The 24,543-nt window shown below is 36.0% G+C and overlaps 3 protein-coding genes across 3 annotated transcripts in view; 2 read left to right on the top strand and 1 right to left on the bottom strand.

The window, feature by feature from the left end:
* Nucleotides 1-17,641, top strand: part of LOC126822550 (transmembrane protein 179) — a 52,540-nt gene extending 34,899 nt beyond the window's left edge. The window contains exon 6 of the transcript XR_007680863.2: nt 16,657-17,641. The gene's annotated coding sequence lies outside the window, so the exon portion shown is untranslated. The remainder of the gene's footprint in view (nt 1-16,656) is intronic.
* On the top strand, nt 12,114-14,477 carry LOC126821306 (ataxin-3-like). Its single transcript, XM_050549709.1, is given in 4 exon segments — nt 12,114-12,197; nt 12,798-12,962; nt 13,259-13,395; nt 14,300-14,477. Coding segments are annotated over 4 exon segments (504 nt in total). The 5' UTR covers nt 12,114-12,173.
* Nucleotides 17,642-22,447: 4,806 nt separating the features above from the next.
* Nucleotides 22,448-24,300, bottom strand: LOC130013045 (E3 ubiquitin-protein ligase TRIM33-like). Its single transcript, XM_056101446.1, has one exon. It carries the CDS (start codon nt 24,046-24,048, stop codon nt 22,594-22,596), a length of 1,455 nt encoding a protein of 484 aa, XP_055957421.1. The 5' UTR covers nt 24,049-24,300; the 3' UTR covers nt 22,448-22,593.
* Between the last annotated feature and the right edge of the window lie 243 nt (nt 24,301-24,543).

Genomic DNA, 24,543 nt, shown 5'->3' with positions numbered 1-24,543 from the left:
TTTAACTTTTTTATTTTATAATACACATGTATTTATATTCTAAACATTTATCTACACGTAGGGGTGATATATAAGATCAACCAAATATCCATGAATCATTTTGAATTTTTGCTATTTCTGAGAAATAGGTAATTTTGTGGAAGTCACTTTTCAAAAGAATAAAATATTGTTCTATTTTAATGACATTTGCACGATTTGATACTGCGACTGTACATTATTGTAACATTCTTGTCATTAGAAATGGCATCATTTTGGCAAAATTGTTACTTTTAACCCTTGTAGCACAAATTAGAAATTTCCCCGATTCTGATTGGTCGAAAAGTGTGGTCGAATGGACAATAAACCCCTTCTGAATTATCAAGGCGAATTACTGCGTATAAATATTACAGTGTACTATTTTTTTCATTTTTGTGCTCAATGATTTCGCGTCTCGTGTTCTAATGATTCAAGAATGGTTAAATGGACAATAAATCCCCTCTAAATACATACCAGGGAGTGTTTATCTCCTGATTAAACAAACTTGAATTTCAAATGTACCTGTTTGTTCATAATTAAATTTCAAAACTTTAATTCCACATATCGAAAAGCACAACCCACTGCGAACATATAAGTATATCAAAAGATAGTTTGTAAATTTATGCAATTGTCCAAAGTAACTTTTACGTTGTTTGCCCAAACACATCTACAGTGATTTTGAAAAAAAAACCCAACATATTTTCAACCCTTAAAGCAAACATGTTTTTTTTTTCTAAAGAGTGTTATTCAATGCCATTTAATAATGATGTTTACTAATTTCCTTTAAGTAATATTGTGTAGATATCCGATAAAGCATTGGTCATTTTGTAAGGGTTCCACTCATCAACATGCTATCAAAAATGGCCATTTCGACTAAATTTGTAACACGTGTATCATGCTCATGGGAATATGTTAAGTGAAGTCCTTTAAAGAATTACGGGCACCGGTGAAACCCGTCATGACTGCATCGCAGTTAAAGTTTTCCATAATTTTCTGAGCTGTTTCTAAGCCCCCTTTTTGCAACATAAATACCGGTATTTTAATATTCCTCACAGTTTACTGCTGGGTCTTAGATATTCATAGTATTGTTATTTGACAACAGTTCAGATTTATTTCAGATATTCAGCTAGAAAAGACCAAAAAAAAGTGAATCTTCGAAAATATAACCCCTTGAATAATTTATTATTGTTATCAACAGTTAATTATTTAAAGATTAAAATTACACGAGATGTCAAGAAATGAATCAAACTATTACGTGTATGTAGTTATTTTGAGAAACAGAATTATTTACTCCTCGCAGTGTTTCATTTGAATAGATCTAATCCCACTTAACACTGCTGTAATAGAAGCAAATTTCTGTTCCAAATTATGACTGGTCAATAGTTCGATTAACAACCAATAGCTAACTGCGTAACAATTTCATTAGGCTTGAAACAGAGCTCCAAATTGGACCAAATATCTTTACAAAACGTTATGCCATGACTCACGAAATTTACGCCGAATTAACCAGTACATAGCCAAAAATTGCATAAAAACGTATTGCGTGACAAGCGAGGCTGTCTAAACGGATACAATATAAACAATACTGTTTGGGGCGAATAATACTTTAACCGTTTTCAATACCTTAAATCACTATCCAAAGTTTCAGGGAAGACACCAGATTAAACGAAGGGCTGCGATGTTGCTGTACTTGGGGTAGATTTGATTGAACGGGAAGAATAGATACACTCCCGCAAAAGCTCATGAATCAGAAGCCAATCCAGCAATGGCCAGAAAGGGATTTCTCGGACCAATAGCTTCAGGAATACGTGTTCTGCGTTGCATAACCTTGATTGAAGATATGAAATGAAATGATATAATTGATGTTTAATGGCACGCCAGCATTAACCGGGCGATAATACGCCAGATTAATTAATAAAATTATTATATAAAAATCGTTTTACTTTTGTTGTAGGCTTCACGAGAAATTAGGTTACATATACAATTAGTCTAATCATTACTCCAGCCTAAATTCAACTTTTAATTGTCTAAAGGCAAAGTCTTAAGCAAAGGAATAACTTATATTGACTATGCAATTCCCGATTACTTTTGCATATTATGGACCAAGTTATTGTGTACGCCTATAGCCCCCTTCAAAATTTCCTTCACATGCAGTTCAGGATAAAATTTGTATGCAGTTTATATGAATATCAAAACGCTACATATTCAACTCAGTTGAGCAAACAGCTGTGGTTTTGGATTCCGTAAAACTAAAAGTTATATTCTACTGGGCCGAAACAACTTCCTTGACATCCAAGTAGACCGAAACGACTCCCGCCAAACCAACGCCCCCTCCCTCTTCGACTCTTCCGGATAACTAGGTCAAACATGGCTGATGTTCAACAGCGCGATGTAAACAAACTATGATTTTTCATGAGAGAGAGGTTATATGGCTTGATCTGAATTTGGTTTCCACGTGTAAGAAAGTGATGGGGTGGCAATTCTAGGTATGTCACTAAGTTTTAGCCGTTTAAATTAATATACGGTAATAAAAAAAACAAAAAAACATGTGATTAAAATATTATATTAAGTTATAGTAAGTTTATTATACATTAATAATAATAATAATAATAATAATGACTTTATTTTCTGAGGGAACATATTTAGTACATGAGTTCTAATTTTCAACATGTCCCTCCTACTCAATAAAACTAGCAACTACACAGTAATAATATTTACAAAGTGCATATATATCATAGTATATAAGCTTATAATAAAGAAATATCAAACAAACAAGAAAGAAAACAAAAATGGCAAATAAACATACATTTAGAGGACAACAGTAATTAACAAGGGTTCAAAGATTTAACGTGTTTTACTAACTCCTTTTTAAAGATAAAACATGCAGACGCATATTAAATTAGATATAATAGAAGAAACTTTATTGCACAAAAAACCTTGCAACGTTATGTACATATACAAATAAAAATAATATTAATTTCCATAGAAAGGGTTCAATATCGAAATATTAACGGCCTATTGAGCCATTGTACCTGTATATAATATGTGACAACAAGGTACAATACTATTTACAAAGTTAAGAAAATTTGATCCAAAAATGTGAACATTTACAGCTTATTTAAATACAGGGGAAAAGTCACCCTAAAACAATCTATTTTTGCATTGGTGTGAACATGAAATATTGTTTGTTAACAAGCAGTTGCCATATAAGATACGCCCGTATTTTGCAAGAGATGGACAGAGAACAAGCTAACAAAAAGGTGTTTTTTTCACAATCAGGTCATAATTCAAGAAATCAAGGTCTCCAGGGGATCCACGAGCTAAAAACTCGATTTCTTGTACAATCGGGTGCCATAATCCAGGAAGTTAGGTCCGGTATGCGCGAATATCGAGATGAATCAAGATCTTTGGGATATAAACATAATTTTCACTTTTATCAAAATCAGATAAAAATTGTTACCTGTAGAGGGACCACAACCTTGGTATTACATACTTTTACACTCTTTGCCTACAAGGAGCGGCCATTTGTCGAGCAGTTTCGATCCGATTTTCATGACATTCGAACTCCATCATTATTGTGGCGTGCACGTAAAAGATCCCTTGACAGTTGGAATTCGATGTAAGAGTAGACCGTAGCGCCGCTGCCAGGGCAAAACTTCCCTCATAGCACGCTGTATGGCGTATGCCCTTCTTCATAAGCACAGTTTAGGAGCAGAACAGTAGGACGTTAAACCCCATTTCATTTCATTTCATTTTCATTTTCACGAAATTCAAACTATACCGTCATTATAGTGAAATGGTGTTATATTTGAACATTTTTTTTTAAATCAAATAAAAAAAATTGACTTCTAGAGAGTTCACAAGCTAAAAAAATGATTTTTCTAACAATCGGGGGTCTCAATCCAAGTTACGATCTGATACATGCCAATATTGAAAGGAGCCGAAATCTTTGGGAAATAAACCTATTATATTTCAAGTTTTATCAAAATCGGATAAAACTTATCTAATTAAATGTGTTTGCAAATTCTGTACAAAAACACACACTAATACGATGCATGTACTTTGACTTGGGTTTAAACATGCAAAGTCTTGTCCAATTAAACATATGTTCTGTTTTCAGAAAAATATTTTGAAAAATATAATTATAAATAGCTCGATCACCTTTATTAAAATATGTCAATTATTTATTCTGGCATACAATACCAGTCTTTTTAATGATAAAACTTGGTTTTTGGAAGCAATGAACAACCGATAATACTTTATATAAAAAGAGCTTTTTATTTTGTAGATCAAAATGTTTTCATTTGATACTCCCAATGGCAATGGCAGGAAAGTTTATAGTTGTCAACATTCATCTAATTAAACAATTTATATCAGGGTAATCTAATGAAATGGGACACGTTGTTTTGATTAGCATACCAAGCAATTAAGAATGAGTTCGCGAGAGAACCATGCAAAATTTAAAAATACCGGCACAAGCGGTGTCGGGCGATTTTGACCAAACTTTGCAGATTTGGTCTTGGGTACCCCATATGCCCCACGTGAAATATGCCACGTGAAGTATGCCCCACGTGAAATATGCCCCACATGAAATATGAGGGTCATCAACCTTGTAGTTACGCAGAACCAGCTATGGCCATTTTTGAGTTAAAAAAAACGTCAATTTTTACCAAAAAAAAAACCCCGTAAATTCAAATAAATTGCCTGTTGATTTTTTTTACTTTTTTTAATTATTTTTTTTATGAATGATCTTGTCTACTACTTCAATATATATTACTATTAAATTTTTCCGAAACCATTTGAGGCCATGAGGAATTTATCTTGAGACGTAGTATTTGCTATATGCTAAAACATATAAATTTCTTGAAGCTATATCTCACCCACTGCGGGGCTGAGGACAATTATATTAATAATAGAAGTTGAGGACTACTAATACTAATATTTAGTTTTGACAAAATGACTGGTACGGATTTCTTTCATATTAAATTTGATGGCCGAACTTGAAGAAAATGACTTCATTTCTGACATAATTTTTCCAATAAAATCATTCATTGCCTGGATTATTAGGCCTGATAATGCCCCATGCAAGCGCTTTATAGCAACCATGTGTAGGGCTGATACAGATGATTCAAGAGTTCCACAAGGATCGGTCCTTGAACCTGTCCTTTCTGTAATGTATACTAAGAATTTAGGACTAGTAACCCTACGCGCATATACTATTTGTTTTTGTCTTTTTGAAATATCGCTTCATTCGTTTGTCTAGTATAGACAGATGTATATGACCACTATGCTAGTTTTTACGATTTGCTGTTCAAAAATTCATCATCCTTCTACTAGATCATGAGATTATATTGCTGAAATTAAGCTTTTCAAACTTCATCGTTTAAAAATGTTAACGGTGTAATTGTGAGCTCAGTTTTCATGATTAGATACTTATCAGACAGATAGTTAGATAGTAAAGTATAGCGATATTTTTTAATTTGAAATACTTATTGGTAATAAACATAAATATAAACGCATTATATACTTTCATCAAATAATTCACGTTTAAAAAATGTTCATTATCAAAACTACAAAATAAATATAAACGCATTATATACTTTCATCAAATAATTCACGTTTAAAAATATGTTTCATTATCAAAACTACAAATACTTATTGTAATCCTTATAAGACATATAGAAATAGATTTCACTAAAAATAAAACACACTTATATGGATATACTACTTCTGAATTTATTAACATGCTACGTTTCGATACACATACAGGTATCGTTTTCAAGCAAATAATGATAATCAACAATAAATGTGGTACAATATATAGGTAACAAGTGGAAACCATTTAACAGAATAATCAATACTATCAACAACGCATTATCAAGATCAAAGAAGTTATATGAATTAACATGATGAAAGAATAACACTAATAATACAAAAGGAAGAGATTAGAGGATAATTGACTACTAATAATACAAAAGGAAGAGATTAGAGGATAATTGACTACATGAAACCGTAACATCAAGACGCTAATTAACTATATGAAACCATAACTATAAGATGAGATGAAAGTCAGAGATAGAAACAATCATCACAAGTGAAAACCTTAACTACAAGATGAAATAAAGGGGGGGGGGGTCATACACTTATGACCACAGACACTTCTCATCACTAACACACACTGATTAAGAATTAAATAAATCAACCCAAAGATTTGGGAGGAAATGTCCTGAGTCTCTGTTTAATTTTGGCTTATGTGTGTAAATAATACGATTTTTTTTCGTTATTTTTGGACTAAAATGGAGATTATTATTACTAAACGAGTTGAGTGCCACCCAATTTTTTTCTTGATCTTAATACTACAGATCTTTGCCTTTTCAGTCAGCATTCCAAAAGAATTTGTATACCCGCAGTGGGTGAGATATAGATGGAATAAAATGACATACCTAAATTGAGCTATGTTGGTACCTCGATGAAAGTCCATCAAACTTTAAGAATGTATACCTACTAACCATATCTGCTACCCTATAAAGTTTCATAAATCTACTCGCCGTAGTTTGGTTGTATCGTATATTTGAAAAATGGCCTGAAAATAATGATTTTTGGGGCCTTTTTCGGTCTTAAAATTTCAAAATTTTTTCTACACTTTAAAAATGGGTAGATTGATCTAAAATTATGGCAGTGAGGTTTGGACGGGTTACCCATCATACATAAAAAAAATGTTGAAAATTGGTCATCCACCATGTGCCGGTCCCTGCATGGTTCTCTCGCAAACGCATTCTTAAATGTCAGCGAACCCAGCATAACACAGACATCCCAAATTTAGCCCTTTTACTGGGCTAGTCCGTGGACTGTATTTGCTCTGTGTATTTCTTCACAGTCAGAGAGAAGATACCCCATCTTGTGGTAACAATGTATTGTGACATCACATCTTGTGGTAACTATGCTTGACATCATACATTAGTATGCAATGATAGTTCTTTAAATAAAAAGACAAAACTTCTTTTTTGAGTGTTATTAAAGAATTTTTTATTGTTCTAGCATTGTAAATGTGTTAATTTTTTTATATTTTTGAACTTTATCCATGTTTTCACTTAATAATGTGGTGTGTGTTTTTCATAAACAGCCTCATTCTGGTCTTTGTTTCATAGAAATTGACAGAAAACTAGAGCAGGTAGGATAAAATTGATACAACGTCGGCGACCATATTTGATGACGTCATAGTGGAATAACCTACCTCATGGCGAGTGTCCACCCAAGTTCAAAATACCTACTTCCACACCCACTAAACATTTCTTCAAAAGAATTCTCCCTACTCAAACTTTCCTACATAACTATAGTCAAATTCTGGATTATAAATACGTTTATAGGATGTCCCTTTGTACAATTTCTGGCGCGGTTCCCTCTTGTCAGATGCAGGACGGAGGGCCTGGCAAGGAGAGCTACCTAGTCGTTCGGACGGGACGAAAAACCAAGGTCCCAAGTACACATTAGCGTGCATGTAAAAGATCCCTTGACAGTTGGAATTCGATATAAGAGTAGGCCGTAGTGGCGTTTTCGGGTCAAAATTGCCCTCATAGCACACTGTATGGGTTATGCCCGTCTTCATTACCCCAGTTCGGAGCAAAAGAGTAGGACGTTAAACCCCATTTCATTTCATTTACTTTCCACTCGGTGCTGTACAAAGTCTAAAACTGGCCGGAAACTTGGCAAGGGGAGTGTGTGTGGGGGGGGGGGGGAATACTTCTTCGGACTATAATCACGTAATGAAAACATTTTTCCAAGGGATCACTTTTACATGTCAGTGCTAGAAATTTTAATATGATGTTTAACGCATAACATGATCATCAACATTCAGTAATTAAATGGCTAATGTATTTTAATGCAATTAAAGGAGCTATATCGCTAATATTTGGGACCTAGAAATTTTTCCAAATGGGTCGCAATGCATATAATAATGTCATCTGATTGTATATGAACTGATTTACATTCAATTGTTTCCGTTTTGACTCTAATATCAAATCAATTATGTCCGGCGAAATACGGCATGAGTCTCAACCGAATAGAAATTTCTAGCGTCTGATTATTCCAGTCTATTGCGCATGCTATCCAGATAAGTTATGGCGTCGCCGTTTGACATGAGTTGTGGAATATGTCTAGCCTGGTTCTTTCTGGTCACTTGTTACAAATGACGATGAAACGCACTATGGTACACGATTCGTGTACCAATGATAAAATGTTTATTTTGTCTTAAATATTGGATATCAGAAGCCAACCTTTTCCCGGTAAGATCACAACATCAATGTTGATTTGAATTGACAAATAATTCGTATTTTCAACGTGTAAGACTTTGGATGATATTGAGTTAGAGACTTAGCTACTTTAAAATCACTGTTTGTAATTTTCACAAAATGAGGCATTCATTATTACCGTACTACTTTTAAATTCAATCATTAAAAGGACGAATCGTTCTAATCTACTTAAAATCGCAGTCACCCGATGGCCCAGAGAGTTGATTTAAATAATATATAGTTTATATATTTAAAGCCTAAATAAATACCTGCAATGTAAATTTAGCATTTTACGTATTTAAAGTTACAATTTCATATTTTCTAAGAAAGTCAAAACATAATTATTTCTATGTCTTTTGCTGAATAGGTTGTCAACTCACTATTATACGATCATAGGTGTCATTCTCACACTTAAAACTCATTTACACCGGAAATAATAACACAATTACCTCCCAATTACCTCCCTTGTTTTCTATTCTCCACCATGGAGTAGCTATCTTCAAACGTTTGAATTTGAAGAGGAAAATGATATTTTTGCCAATTTCTCAACTGGCAATAGTGAATTATAGGATTAATAGGATTATTTTTTTAACAAGGTAGGACTGTTTATAGATACCATCTATTTTAGGGCTTTATTTTAATAAATTTTAAAAATATAACCTAAAAATATGAAATTGTAACTTAAACATATTTAATATTATTATTGTTTACAGTGGTCGATCCTAGTAGGAGGAACGGGGGAGGGGCTAGTAGGAGGAACGGGGGAGGGGCTAGTAGGAGGAACGGGGGAGGGGCTATATTGTTTACAGTGGTCGATCCTAGTAGGAGGAACGGGGGAGGGGCTATATTGTTTACAGTGGTCGATCCTAGTAGGAGGAACGGGGGAGGGGCTATTATAAATTATTCTTTGATAATCGGGCTATTTCGCGAGAGTATTTATGGCGCTCTACACATAACCCACTATATGATCGTCTGCTAATTTCGTCAATGCCACAATATTTATTTTGAAATTTATATTCTGTCATTAAGAGATGTACAGTTGGGGGTGTAGCTGATGGAATTGAATGTTTTATTGGAGTCCAGATATACGAAACAAATTATCATTGCAACCCCTAGGTTTTAAAATATTCTCGGAGGAGAGTCCCCCCCCCACCCCACCCCACCCAGTCTCTCCATAACCAAATATCCCATATCTGCCACCGATGGTCTTTTTCCCCTCCGCACATGGCGCCTTTCATATTTTGTGACTAAATTAATAATCAATTCAATATCAACATATTTTCAAACATAGAAAATAATATTGTTATCTACATTTTCGTCTAGGAAAATAATATTGTTATCTACATTTTCGTCTAGGAATTTCTTTGACTTCACGTCGTGGTGATATGATCAATTAACTCTGGAACACTTTTAACGTTAACTATGTTTTTATATCTTTACTAGCAGGATACCCGGCTTCGCTCGAGGGTCATAACTCCGAAACCGGAAGTGGTAGACTAACGCCACCTGGCCTATGTTACTCCCCGGTCCGAGCTACCCCTATATCCCAAATTTCAGACTCGGGGCAGACCTAGTGTAGCCGCCAACCCCGAACAGACCGGCTTCGCTCGGGGGTAATAACTCCGAAACCGGAAGTGGTAGACTAACACCACCTGGCCTATGTTACTCCTCGGTCCGAGCTACCCCTATACCCCAAATTTCAGACTCGGGGCAGACCTAGTGTAGCCGCCAACCCCGAACAGACCGGCTTCGCTCGGGGGTCATAACTCCGAAACCGGAAGTGGTAGTCTAACACCACCTGGCCTATGTTACTCCCCGGTCCGAGCTACCCCGATACCCCAAATTTCAGACTCGGGGCAGATGTAGCCGCCAACCCCGAACAGACAGACTTCGCTCGGGGGTCATAACTCCGAAACCGGAAGTGGTAGTCTAACACTATCTGGCCTATGTTACTCCCCGGTCCGAGCTACCCCGATACCCCAAATTTCAGACTCGGGGCAGACCTAGTGTAGCCGCCAACCCCGAACAGACGGGCTTCGCTTGGGGGTCATAACTCCGAAACCGGAAGTGGTAGTCTAACACCACCTGGCCTATGTTACTCCCCGGTCCGAGCTACCCCAATACCCCAAATTTCAGACTCGGGGCAGATGTAGCCGCCAACCCCGAACAGACAGACAGACAGACGACAGTCACAAATTAATATATAGATAACATCCATATAGTAAACTTCACACACAGCTATGGCATTAAATATAAGCTAAATATAAGTTCTCTTTCCCTAGCTTGTCCAATCCAAGTGGTGTATAAATCATGTCCGAATGATGTTTGTTTCCCAGCCTCTCAGCCTAGGAGGCTGTGGATATGATGTTACCCAGTCAAACAACGAGTCAGTCGTCATGCGTTTATCTGCTGTTCTAGCAGCTTCAAAAATGTCCAATGGTTTTGTAACCGAAATCCCACTCTATGTCGACCTGAATTCCAACCATCCAATCAGACTCTTGCAGCTGCATTCACAAATAATAATCGATGCCCGAAAAATATCGCACAAAGTAGAGTGGCTCCAGACAAAATGTTTTAACCCATAGTCAATTTAGTACATATTCGTGGTATTCAATTAAAAGAAAGGTAAAATTAGTGTTTTATAAGATTTCGGGCACTTTATTTTGCCAACTACATAGATGAAATAATATTTTTATTTTCACAAGACCCATCTTCCCGAAAAGTCAGATTGCCCGAAAGTTAGACGGCAGTTGTGCAACCATGACAACGCAGGTATGAGGAAGTGCCGAAATAAACAAGCCGGTTACATCATGGACCTATATATACGGCCTACACTGATCAGCTGTGAATATTCGCTAAGCCGCTACAATCACTGATAAGGATGAAATTGATGCGACTTAATGAGCTAAAAATATTAACTTTTTTTCCTCCGACAAATTAAATTCTAAAACATTTTTTGAAGTATTTATAGGTCAAAATTATTTCCTATTTAGTGTAAATGGGTATTAAAATGAGTAAAAGGCAGCATTCTGCCCGATTCAGTAACGTCTTATGTAAACAATGCACGCGCCATTGAGCCAATGATTGACGTCGCGGTATGTGACGTCACGTGTTGAAGGCAGTCATCTATTACAGAGGTCCATGGTCATATCGATAGGCTGGTCAATTAAACATCCCTAAAAAATAAACACACCTTTCAGGTTTTTTTTAACAAAGCCCCCGCCCCCAAACATACACACTTTAAAAAAAAACAATATGTTGTCTATTCAAATAGTTTTAGTTGTTAAATTGAGTAGGAAAGTCAATGGGAAAATAATAGCAATCGCGGGCCACTTGGCCCTCTTCTTTTTTTTGGGACACAGATCACCAAATATTCCTACGAGGGCGAAAGTTATTTTTAGTCTCTCTCTCCCTTTCCCTTTTTCCCCCTTTTGCATGGCGATTTTTGTTGACTTTTTGGTGTAGAATCGAAAAAAAGGGTTTGAAAATACATTTTCTGCCAGGTTTTGGTGAATATTCATGATTTTGAGGCGGAAGAACACAAGAGATGCGAGGTTGGTTACGTTGAAATGTAGGGCCGGAAATTGCATGTTTAATTGTCTCTACTTCCAGCTTGTGTATCTCAAGTTTTTCATGGGGAACCTCATACATGCTTTTGGGCAAAAGTTTGCCACATGTTGCTCCATCTGTGGCAGAAAGGGTTCTATCAACGAACATTTGGGAAAAAGTTAGATCCGGTCTAAGAGACGAGAATTAACATTAAAGTCAATGGGGAAATAATTAGTGATCTGTTGCCCTTTACAGCTTCCTGAAGATTTGAGAGTGATCTCCCTTGCATAAATAGTTCAGGAAATTCGTCTGTTTGTTGAAATGGAGTTAATATTTCATGAAAAGGTAACTTATTTCTGTGAATTATAGAGTGAATATTCACCGTTAGTTCTGAACAGACTCAGACACCCTCGCAGACTGATTTGAATATTTATTAGTTTTAAATAAGAATTTATAACCGACGTGTGATCGAGTGACTCATAAATAATATTTCCTGTTTTTAAAATCAAGTTTTAATTCAATTCCTGGACTGTAGACTACCTGTCTTTCTGTATTTAAAAAAAAAATAATGTTTCATTCCATGTCCGACAGACATGTTGTAGATTTAAACATACAAATGGTTGTCACAAACAAGTTCATGTGTTTTATAACTATGATTTGAACCCATCAATTTTACCTTGCAAATTAAAATGTATATCGAATTCCAACTGTCAAGGGATCTTTTACGTGCATGCCAATATGTAAGTTTTTTGTCCCATCCAAACAACTAGACAGCTGTCTTTGTCAAGCCTCCACCTGCCTCCGTTATTATTCAACTCCCAAGAAGTTGACAAGTGTAGTCCTACCTGGTGTACAAAATTAGAAATACAAGTCAAGTAAAGCCTAAAATTATTTGTCTCTCCAAATCACCAGTGTTAATAAACGTTTATTTTGATATGTTTTCAGCAAGAAGGCTCCTTGTGTGCACAGCATTGTTTAAATGCATTGCTCCAAAATCAGTACTTCTCTGCGGTAGATTTAGCTCAAATAGCTGAAAGACTGGATGTTAGAGAAAGAGAATTTATGGCAGAAGGTGGGGTACACACATGAGAATATCAGCAGTTTCTACAGGTGAGACTTAATGAAAGTAGGCCTAGATCAATCAGCAGTTTCTACAGGTGAGACTTGAAAGTAGGCCTAGATCAATCAGCATTTTTACTGTATTTAATATTGACAGCAACCCTCCAGTAATTTTACTGTAATTAATATTAACAGCAACCATCCAGTAATTTTACTGTAATTAATATCAACAGCAATCCTCCAGTAATTTTACTGTATTTGATATTGACAGCAACCATTCAGTAATTTTACTGTATTTGATATTAACAGCAACCATTCAGTAATTTTACTGTATTTAATATTAACAGCAACCCTCCAGTAATTTTGATGATAGTGGTTTCTTCTCTGTACAAGTTATATCTGATGCCCTAACAGTCTGGGGTTTAAAGATGATACCATACAACAGTCAAACAGAACAAGCTAATCAAGCAAGAATAAATCCCAAGTAAGTCCTTTCCCCTGAAAGTAAGTCTTTTCCCAGTAAAAGTAAATCCCCCTCCTTCCTCTTCAAAGTAAGTCTTTTCCATCCTCACAGTAAGTCTTTTCCACTCTCAAAGTAAGTTCCCCCCAGCATCACCAAAGTAATTTTTTTCCACACTTAAAGTAAGTCTTTTCCCCCGCAAAGTAAGCCTTTCTCCCTCAAAATAAATGTTTTCCCTTAAAAATATTTTTTTTATTGAAAAAAGTAAGTCTTTTTTTATTGAAAAAAGTAAGTCTTTTTTTATTGAAAAAAGTAAGTCTTTTTTTATTTTATGTGAGTCTTTTCCATTCAAACTAACTCTTGTCCATTTAAAGTAAGTCTTTCCACACACCAACATGATTGTTTTCCTAACTTAAAATAGGGTTTCCTGTCAGATTATTTCTCCAGCCAGATAATTTCACTCTGAGTCAGCTGATGCAGAAGATGAAAGCTCGGGAAATATCGACTTCACAGGGTTAGGGTGTTGAGAGCTCTGGTAACTGTCGACTTCACTGGGTTAGGGTGATTAGAGCTCTGAAACTGTCAACTTCACTGGGTTAGGGTGATGAGAGCTCAGGAACTGTCGACTTCACTGGGTTAGGGTGTTGAGAGCTCTGGTAACTGTCCACTTCACTGGGTTAGGGTGATGAGAGCTCTGAAACTGTCAACTTCACTGGGTTAGGGTGATGAGAGCTCTGGAACTGTCGACTTCACTGGGTTAGGGTGCTGAGAGCTCTGAAACTGTCCACTTCACTGGGTTAGGGTTAGGGTGCCGATTGGTAAAACAATGAACCAGCCACTATGGTATCATAAATCAATCTACTTTCGGCTAAATTACAAAGGGTTGATTATTGCTACTTACATGTAAAACCTTTATTTTCTATTGCAGTAATGAACGAGCATTTATTTGTAATTTTCAACAACATTGGTTTGCTGTTAGAAAGTTGGGTCATCAGTGGTTTACTTTAAATTCTTTGTTAACTGGTCCAGAACTTATATCTGATACGTATCTTTCTTTATTTTTAACACAGTTACAACAGGAAGGTGAGTCATTATCTATACAATAAAATAAAATTTAACGTCCTACTGTTCTGCTCCAATGGGCATACGCCATACAGTCTACTATGAGGGAAATTTTGTGCGGACAGAGGTGCTACGGCTTACTCTTTTATTCAATTCCTACTGCCAAGGGATCTTTTACGTGCACATCAATATGTACACAGGACCTTGTTTTTCTGTTGTTTTTTGTCAGGCCCTCGGTCCTGCCCAAATGACAAGGTGGAACCATGCTGGAAAATCCTGATGAACTGTCAGGGGCCAATGCAGGGATCCAACATGGGACTTCCAGGCTAGCGAGCCAGCATCTTACTCATTGAGCCACTGTGGCTTCCTATCTATACAACAAGGCCTTCTTCACAAAGATTAAATATTTTATAAATTTGCCTCTTGATATGCCCACCACTGATTATACATTTGTATTTTTAAAGCACTAAGGGACAGCTGCAACATTTCAACATCTCTGCAAAACTGGTTTGGTGTGTGGAACGACACTGCAGATAAAAAATGATAAATTAAATGTGGAATCATTAGCACTGTAAGAGAAACAATTTGGAGGGTTCATAAAGTCAAGGTGTCTGTAGAGAAAAAGTTATGAAACAAACGAAGGCAGGTTAAAATTGTTGGTATTTGGACAAAGAATTTCAGTAGTTGATATCGGTCATATTAACAGGAGTGTATTTGCTCAGAATGGCTATTAAGAGGGCCCATGTTCAGGGGTGGATCTACTATGAAACTATTGAAGTTGTTGAAGCTTCAGGGATCGAAATCCTGGAGGCGTTGCAGCTGTAAATTTAGTCCACATTGTTTATTCATATAAAGTCCATATCCTAGAGATGGGGATAGTAATTATATTGCACTTATAAATACACACACACACCAACACACAGAGAGAATAATTTTGAAAATAAAAGGACTGAATTGTAGATATTCATGAATTTTTTCAGTTGCTCTCAAGGTCAGCGTATGAATTGGAACGCCCAGAGGAATACAGATTATAATGGTTCTCATTACTACGCCTATTTTACAGTGGCTCAGGTTTGTTATTTAGATAATATCCCCCACTTGTACGTGACAAGGAGTAGGGTCGCGTGTCCAACCTCGTGGGTTTTCCACGGGTCCGGGTCTCTCTCTCTCTCGCAAGTAATGTTGTATCATAAGGTCTGTCATTGGGTCAACTGACATGGTTTTGATTCCCCACTTGTACGTGACAAAGAGTAGGGTTACCTGTATAACCTCGTGGGTTTTCCACGGGTCCGGGTCTCTCTCTCAAGGGGTGTTGTATCATAAGTTCTGTCATTGGGTCAACTGACATGGTTTCGATTCCCCACTTGTACGTGACAAGGAGTAGGGTCACCTGTCAAACCTCGTGGGTTTTCCACGGGTCCGGGTCTCTCTCTCTCAAGGGGTGTTGTATCATAAGTTCTGTCATTGGGTCAACTATCATGGTTTCGATTCCCCACTTGTACGTGACAAGGAGTAGGGTCGCCTGTACAACCTTGTGGGTTTTCCGGTTCCCTCCCACTGCTAAAGACCCGTACGCGCAAACGAATTATTGAAATAAAATTGAACCATATGTTAGTCCCGAAATCACCTAGTTTGTGTCGAATGAACATTGAACCCCATTTCTCTCTATTTAAATATCCCTTCCAGAGAAAAATGGAGGTTAACTTCCACCCGAATTAACTAGGTCAGTTTGGGACTAAAACATATTGGATTGTGTTTTCCCTGAGTTACCTCCCCCGTATTGGAACGTGTTTTTCTGACCCTGAGTTACCTCCCCTGTATTGGAACATGTTTTCCCTGAGGTACCTCCCCCGTATTGGAACGCGTTTTCCCTGAGTTACCTCCCCCATATTGGAATGTGTTTTCCTAAGTTACCTCCCCTGTATTTTGAAAGCTATCCCTCTGTTGTTGCTGAAGTTTTATCTATGTTTATTTCAGACAGCATCCTGGATTGGTTTCTTAGCATGGGTAATACAGTGTGCTTTGGGTATCGTTAGATTCGTTCGTAACAGAAGATTGCGATCACAGGCGTATGATAACTCGGTTAATGCCGATACTGCGAAAATAGGTGATGTGGAGCCAACAGCATAAAGTTATTTATTATTGTCATCAACTTAGAATCAGGTTTCTCTGTAAAAAAAAATTTTTGTCATCAACTTAGAATCAAGTTTCTCTGTAAAATAGGTTTTTATTATTGTCATCAACTTAGAATCAAGTTTCTCTGTAAAATAGGTTTTTATTATTGTCATCAGCTTAGAAAAATAAAGTAAAGAAATTGTTTACAGAAAGTTTTTTCTGATTGTCAACAACTTAGAATTAGAATTTAGAATCCAAGAAACTGTTTATAGGTTATTTGAGGTTATCTAAAACAGAGTGATAAGGGAGGTAACTATGATGATTTATTTACTTGTCGGGTTCTATAAACAGTTTCTGTAAGATTTAGGCCAGTAACAATTTCTTCATACACAAACAGTACTTAATATCAATCGTTCTATATCATTTTTCATGACGTTAAAACCAGTTTAAGGTTCAGTAGATTTGATTACTTCTTATTGACCTATTGACCTTTGTTGATCTGTTTTGACCAATATGTAGTTTAATATGCTGTGTTTACAGTAAGCTATGATATTAAGTAATAAACGAAGGATTGTGTTAGAGAGAGTTACATGTAACAGAGATTAAATTAAGATATATTAGTGTTATTTAAAATAGGTTAATTACAGCAAAGACTCATTGCTGCTATTGAACTCGTCTTTACCTGCTGCTCGTTATTGACAAGTGACTTGTCTTTCAGTGTTAAATTTACTCAATTTACAGTATTTACAGTTATATAACGATCAGCAGCAGGCATTAGATATATGAATATAATAATATTATACACTGTACAGTATTTACAGTTATATAACGATCAGCAGCAGGCATTAGATATTTGAATATAATAATATTATACACTGTACAGTATTTACAGTTATATAACCATCAGCAGTAGTCATTAGATATATGAATATAATAATATTATACACTGTACAGTATTTACAGTTATATAACCATTAGCAGAAGTCATTAGATATATGAATATAATAATATTATACACTGTACAGTATTTACAGTTATATAACCATTAGCAGAAGTCATTAGATATATGAATATAATAATATTATACACTGTACAGTATTTCTCATATCATCATATACTTATCCAAATATATATTTTTTAATTTATTTTACAATATATTTTATAATCAAAGTATTTTTCACTTTATAATAATATTGCTTTCATATATATTTTTAATTTTTTCAATCAAATGTTTATTATTACGATATAGAATGCCTTATATTATTAATGATCAATTATTCCTGTAAAAAGGGCTACCACACACCAGAGTCATAATAAAGGAGATGGCTGATTCAGTCCAGAACGTCTCGAATTTACGCAGAATTCAGTCCTAGTGTGAGTAGAATCGTGACTTTATTAAACACAACGATATGCCTGAGATGTCATGGTGGGTTGATATATTTTCCTATGCAGTCGATGCATGTCGGAAATCCCTCCTTTTACTCCACTGTCACTATTTTAGGGGATTTAGAGAATTCTTTACCGGAACATTCAGTCGAGTATCCCCATATTGAGAAAGTCTGGTGAAATTGTGATTTGGTAACAACATGGCTTGGTTATCTAATGTAAATATAGATAGGATGTCAGCTGTTTCGTACTTAGTTCAACAACGTGTAGGAAAAGGTACGAATCAATCTGAGGTAGGAATGAACTAAGTACGAAACAGCCTGCACCCTATAGATATTTACCCTGGTCTCGTATCTTCCACAGAACTATCATTCTGTTCTGATGTTGATATATCACACCTACAGATTGACTAACAAAATAGCGACTGGCCAGACTCTTTTTATATGACCCTGCGATAGACCAACGATTATTTGTTGACAATATAGGAATCATCACTAGATAATCCTTGATGTGTTCAGGCATTTAAGCTAGTTTATAATAGTCATTTTTAATGTTATTTATTGTAAAAAAAAAGCCTTAGTTGTTTATATTCACAATATCTATTTAATATGCCTTAAATATTATTATATTACCCAGGGTATTCATTTCAAACATATTTTACCAAGTTGGTGAAGTGATAGGGAACTGGCTTCACAACTAGAATCTCCTGGATTCAACAAAAACATTCAGGATTTTTCAGGTCTGGTTTTCACTCATCCTGGGTGGCATCGTAGTTTGCCAAGTTTGGGTTCTCGGGCTATTGGACCGGGGGGTTTGAGAAGGGTCTGACGAAGAAAGTGTGCTTCGTTCTGATTGGATAAATAATCAAGTTATATATAAGACAATTTTTATGGAAGCTCATCACTGGGTTTAGTCTAAAAGCACAAATATTTGTGCTTGATAATGATAAGACGAGGGGGTTGGATGGCCGATTGGTTAACGTGTGCGCGCTGCATCACAAGGTCTGTCATTGAGTCAACTGGCGTGGTTTTAATTTCCTGGTTGTATGTGACAAGGAGTAGCGTCGCCTGTCCAACCTTGTGTGTTTTTTCCGGGTCCTCCAGTTTCCTCCCACTACTAAAGACCCCTACGCGCATGCGAATTATTGAAATAAAATTGGACCATATGTTAGTCCAGAAATGACCTGGTTTGTGTCGAGGGGACGTTAAACCCCATTTCTCTCTACACTAAACAATGGGAAATCTTTTGATGGTTTTAAAGCAGCCTTGCTTGTGGAAGGAAACAAACGAAAGACTGTTTACAAAAGACTACTTTCATGTGGAGGTGCATCAATCAATCTCTCTATCTCTCTCTCAGGATAAGAGACCATATTTGTTGAAAGGTCATGTTTTTAGAATAAAACCAGTGATTGATAACCGATAAAAATGGTGTTATGTTAATATGTTTCCCAATCGCTAAATACTCCGTAAAGATTATAAATAATCAAGCTCCGTCTGGTTAAAGAAGAATAGGTCGAAATGTTGCTGTCTGGACAAAATCCTCCTCTAACATTGCACACTAAACTACATGTTAGTCTCAAAATAACCAAGGTATTGATTGTGTTGACTGGATTTTAAAATCCATTCCATTTTATTTTGGTTATAATCCGATTTGAACATACCTTAAAGCTCACGGGAAAATCTGTGACGTCATTTTAGTCCTTCTGCTCATATTCTAGTCTATATTTCTATGAGCAGAAGCAAAATGGCGGAAATCGCTAACCTTGAAATTAACGTGTGGTAGGGAACATTGACATTCGTTTTATATTTATGGAAAAGAAATGTTGACTAATTTAAAAAAATTATGAAGCTTTAACAGTGAGCCCAACATTCAAGTGAAATGAAGGTTTTCCGGCGAGCTTTAATGTCTGCTTCAAGTGAGAGTGATGTCAGAGACAAGCGTTTCCTAGGCAACCGACGAGAAGGTCCAGGCATTAGTGAGAAGCTGGTCTAGCATTTTGTACATAGTATTATGGATGTTATATAATGTTAAAAGATTACATTCCATTCCTTGTGATAATAAACTATGTACTATGGTATAATGATAATAAACTATGGTATAATGATAATATGCCATAAAACATATCATAATCATAATAATTCATTAGATATGTGTCCAAAAACTTACTTAAAATCATTAAAGAAAGATTTTCTCTTTGATCAAAATAGAATAAAATTTAGTTTTATACCCTGCTGTTATGTTTTAATGTGTTGAGTTATTAAACAAGTTTTATACCCTGCTTTTATGTTTTAATGTAATTTAATATGTGTTCAGTTATTAAACATGTATTATGTAAGATTTAGATAAAGAGCTGACGGTTCTTGTAATAATAGTTTAAAAATAGATAATGAAAAATGAATATATTGAAAATTTCAGTCAAATCACTTTATTCTTAGCTAACGTTATGAGTGTTTGATGTTTCAACAAGAAATAGACGATTGTCTAGTACTGTTGCCATAGTAATAAACAGAGTCTCAATTGCCAGTCCTTTTACTGAGTGATGTTTATTTTAATGGCCTAATCCATGCAATATCTCAGCCATCTGAAATTTGATTATGGGTTTGTCTTGTGAATATAGACCTGCAATAGATAGCTTTATCTCCTACATAATGGATCTTTAATCTGTCGCCATGTTTTATACTGTTGTATGATATAAAAATACGAGCATAATCAAAGATGGAAAGTAATCTTTTCCTGTTGCTATGGTAGAATAGATATAATGTAGTATTTTGTTGCTATGGTAGAAGACATAATATTTTGTTACTCTGTTAAAATAGACATAATGTAATCTTTTCCTGTTGCTATGGTAGAATAGACATAATGTAATCTTTTCCTGGTGCTATGGTAGAATAGACATAATGTAATCTTTTCCTGTTGCTATGGTAGAATAGACATAAAGTAATCTTTTGTTGCTATGGTAGAATAGACATAAAGTAATATTTGTTTGTTATGGTAGAAATTAATATACAGTAATATTTTGTTGCTATGGTAGAGATTAATATACAGTTGATATAAAAATATTGAACCACATGTAGATATCAGTCCAAGACTGGAGTTAAAGGCAACTATCACAGATTTTCAGACATTTTCAGATGCAATTGCTTTTGTGCCTGCCATTTGGTTTAAGTACAACTAAATTCATTATTTCCAATGGTGAAACAAATAGTTTTTCGAGTCAATATAATTTGATTATGCAATTTAATTAATAGTTTTGGACTATTCAGACATGATCGGTTCAATTCCACTAATTATAAGGTCCACAGTGTGTGTATTCTACTCACATGTAGTTAGGGTTAAAGTGGAGGGGGGGAGGGGCACGGTGGCTAGCTAGGGTTAGGGTTAGGGTTAAAGTGGAGGGGGGAGGGGCACGGTGGCTAGCTAGGGTTAGGGTTAGGGTTAAAGTGGAGGGGGGGAGGGGGAGGGGCACGGTGGCTAGCTAGGGTTAGGGTTAAAGTGGAGGGGGGGAGGGGCACGGTGGCTAGCTAGGGTTAGGGTTAGGGTTAAAGTGGAGGGGAGGAGGGGCACGGTGGCTAGCTAGGGTTAGGGGGGAGGGGGGGAGGGGCACGGTGGCTAGCTAGGGTTAGGGTTAAAGTGGAGAGGGGGAGGGGGGAGGGGCACGGTGGCTAGCTAGGGTTAGGGTTAGGGTTAAAGTGGAGGGGGGGAGGGGGGAGGGGCACGGTGGTTAGCTAGGGTTAGGGTTAGGGTTAAAGTGGAGGAGGGGCACGGTGGCTAGCTAACCTGAAGGTCCAGTGTTCTATCCCTGCATTTGTCGACAAAATTCATCTGGATTTTCCGGCGTCGTTTTTCCCTTGTCAGTGGTGCAGGACGGAGAGGCTGACAAGGACAGCCATCTAGTCATTCGGATGGGACAAAAATCGAGATCCCGTTTACACATTGGCGTGCACCTAAAAGATCCCTTGACAGTTGGAATTCGATATAAGAGTAGCCCAGTAGGAGCAGAACAGTAGGACATTAAACCCCATTTCATTTCATTAGCCCAGTAGGAGCAGAACAGTAGGACGTTAAACCCCATTTCATTTCATTCCGTTTCTTTCAAGTGGATTTTGGAAGTCAGAGTGGCTCAGGGAGTAATGCGCTCGCTAACCAACTAAACAGTAGGTCGAATGGTCGATCTCGGGGTTGGCTGGGAAAGATCCTTATGATTTTTCAGAATTATGCAAGATGGAGGGCCTGACAGTGAATGGTGTCTAGTGTTTTGGATGGGACAAAAAAACTGCAGTCCTATGTGGGCTTGGAGAATCATTGGCAGGTGGAAACTCCCCCTGTCCAGGCAAATATCTTCCATGGCACACTGCATGGTTTATATATTTTTTATGAGTTCGGCTGATGAAGTAGACTAGGATGTTAAACCCGGTTTCAGTTTGATTTGAATAACTGAAGTGTACTGGATGACCGGGACAATAGGTTATCTCTCGTGCAGCATAATAATTAGATTATTTAAAGTTAATTCATATATAGGTTCAATTATTAGTTTTAATCAGAATAACATTAGTCTAATTATTTACATCTTTCAATGCCTGTTATTTTATTAATTGTTGTTTGAATTGTAAAGTTTCTACAGAATAATCAGAATAACATTAGTCTAATTATTTACGTTTTTTAATTATTTACGTTTATTTTATTAATTGTTACTTGAATTGTAAAGTTTCTATGATCATCAATAAATCCACTGACAGGATTACTGAGTCTATTCCAGTTAATAAGACCAGTATAACAGGTATAACCACCAGGTCTAACAGTCTCATTATATTGTTTAACTACAGATTGTCTATCATCTGTTTTATTTATAACTTTATATGTGACGTCAACATCACATGACGTAATACTTTTATCTTCTACGTCATCCAGGTATAATTTAACAAGTAATGATGATGATCCTTTACCCACACCAATACGCCATGTAAAACCTGAAACTACATGTAGTTTACCGTTATACACACCACCACCTGACACAATATCCACATTAAAAACATCTTCAAACATATTCTCATGACAACTTACAATTTTACCAAGTTGATTAATTAACAAAGTTTTATCTATCTCTGCTACTTGAAATGTTGAATATCTTACATCAGGTATATCCAATTTTCTGCAACAACTTTCATCTTTCTCCTGTCTAACTTTAGGTAATCTTTGTAAAACTTGAACAATCGACGATTCTTCTAAAACATTCACTGAATATTTAACACTAGCTTTTAAATCTTCAGTTTGTCTTTTAATATCCTCCATTAATTTTTTGAGTTTTCCATCAACATCATCATATACATCTTCGTCACAGGATGTTTTCATTTGTTGTTTCATCTGGTTTCCAAGTTCTCTCACCTCTCTACAAATTCTATCGACCTGTTCATCTATCTTGTCACATTCTGTCTTCACTGAATCATTCACTTCACTGTACTTCAGATTTAAACTTTCACTGAAGTTTTCAAGTTGATCAATGTGGGTTTTTATTTCTTCGTTTAATGTTTTTAATTCTCCATTGATTTCTTCTCTTACTCTGTCATCGTGTAAATTTAAGAATTGGTGTCCATTATGATCAATGACATAGCAATCAGAACAGACGGCCATTGAACAATCTTTACAGTAAAATTTTACACTCGTATGTTGATGATTTGGACAGACATCACGTGGACTGGATTCATATTTCACGTCTTCTGTCACGGAGTTGTTTGCCCCTGATTCGGTGCTGAAAGTCAGCAATGCCTCGTATCTAACGACAATATGATCTTTACAGCCTTTTAATTTACCATGGGTCGTTTTACAAGAGTCACATAAATATTGTTGACAATCTTTACAACTAAATTTAGATAAACTATTTATACATACGTCACATTGTGGAATGTTAGTGTTTACTTTCGGTTTCAGTTCCTTCACTCCACCCTCTGGTAATGAAGATTCGACACGACACAAAGGACACGGAAAGTGGTCATTAGTAGAGGTTTTGTTCACATAATCTTCTAAACAGATGAAGCAGAAAGAATGATTACAGTCCAGTTTTACTACAGCTTGTTGATAGTCATTCAAACAAATAGTACATACTTCCTGTTCAGCCATGTTTGTCTATTTAGCAATGTTGAATAATCGTTTGTTACATCAGCTGTATAAAACTACAGAATCAATCAGTTAGTCCAATATAACATACGATATTAACATCAAAAGAATTAAAACACTATAGTGTACAGTCTTACAGGTAAATAGTCTACTAGATAACTATGACAACAACACATTCTCTTTAGCTGTTAATTACATCACGCGTCATCTCGAGTGCTTGATATTGCCTTGACCCCGGCGTCATACATCACATGATCCATGTCAATATATGACTGTGGAAATATGTAAACACTCATTATCCAAGAAATATTTAAAATATGTCTACTGTCATGACCTCTTTGTAATTGTTGACATTTGGTTTTAATTAATATCATTGTTATGTTATGTTTATCTTGATGGTCAGGGTTCACACGTGTCAACTTCTTAGAAATTCTACTTTTATTATCGTATTGAAATATCTATATTTAGAATATTATCGACAGGTCATGTCACACACGT

Source organism: Patella vulgata, chromosome 5 (genome assembly GCF_932274485.2).
Source record: "Patella vulgata chromosome 5, xgPatVulg1.2, whole genome shotgun sequence".
Taxonomy (NCBI): domain Eukaryota; kingdom Metazoa; phylum Mollusca; class Gastropoda; family Patellidae; genus Patella; species Patella vulgata.
The sequence above is the reverse complement of the archived record's forward strand: the minus strand, read 5'-3'. Positions and strand labels throughout refer to the sequence as shown.

What these genes read in the sequence shown, in the direction of transcription:
- LOC130013045 (XM_056101446.1), bottom strand. Translation starts at nt 24,048, where the DNA reads ATGGCTGAACAGGAAGTATGTACTATTTGTTTGAATGACTATCAACAA.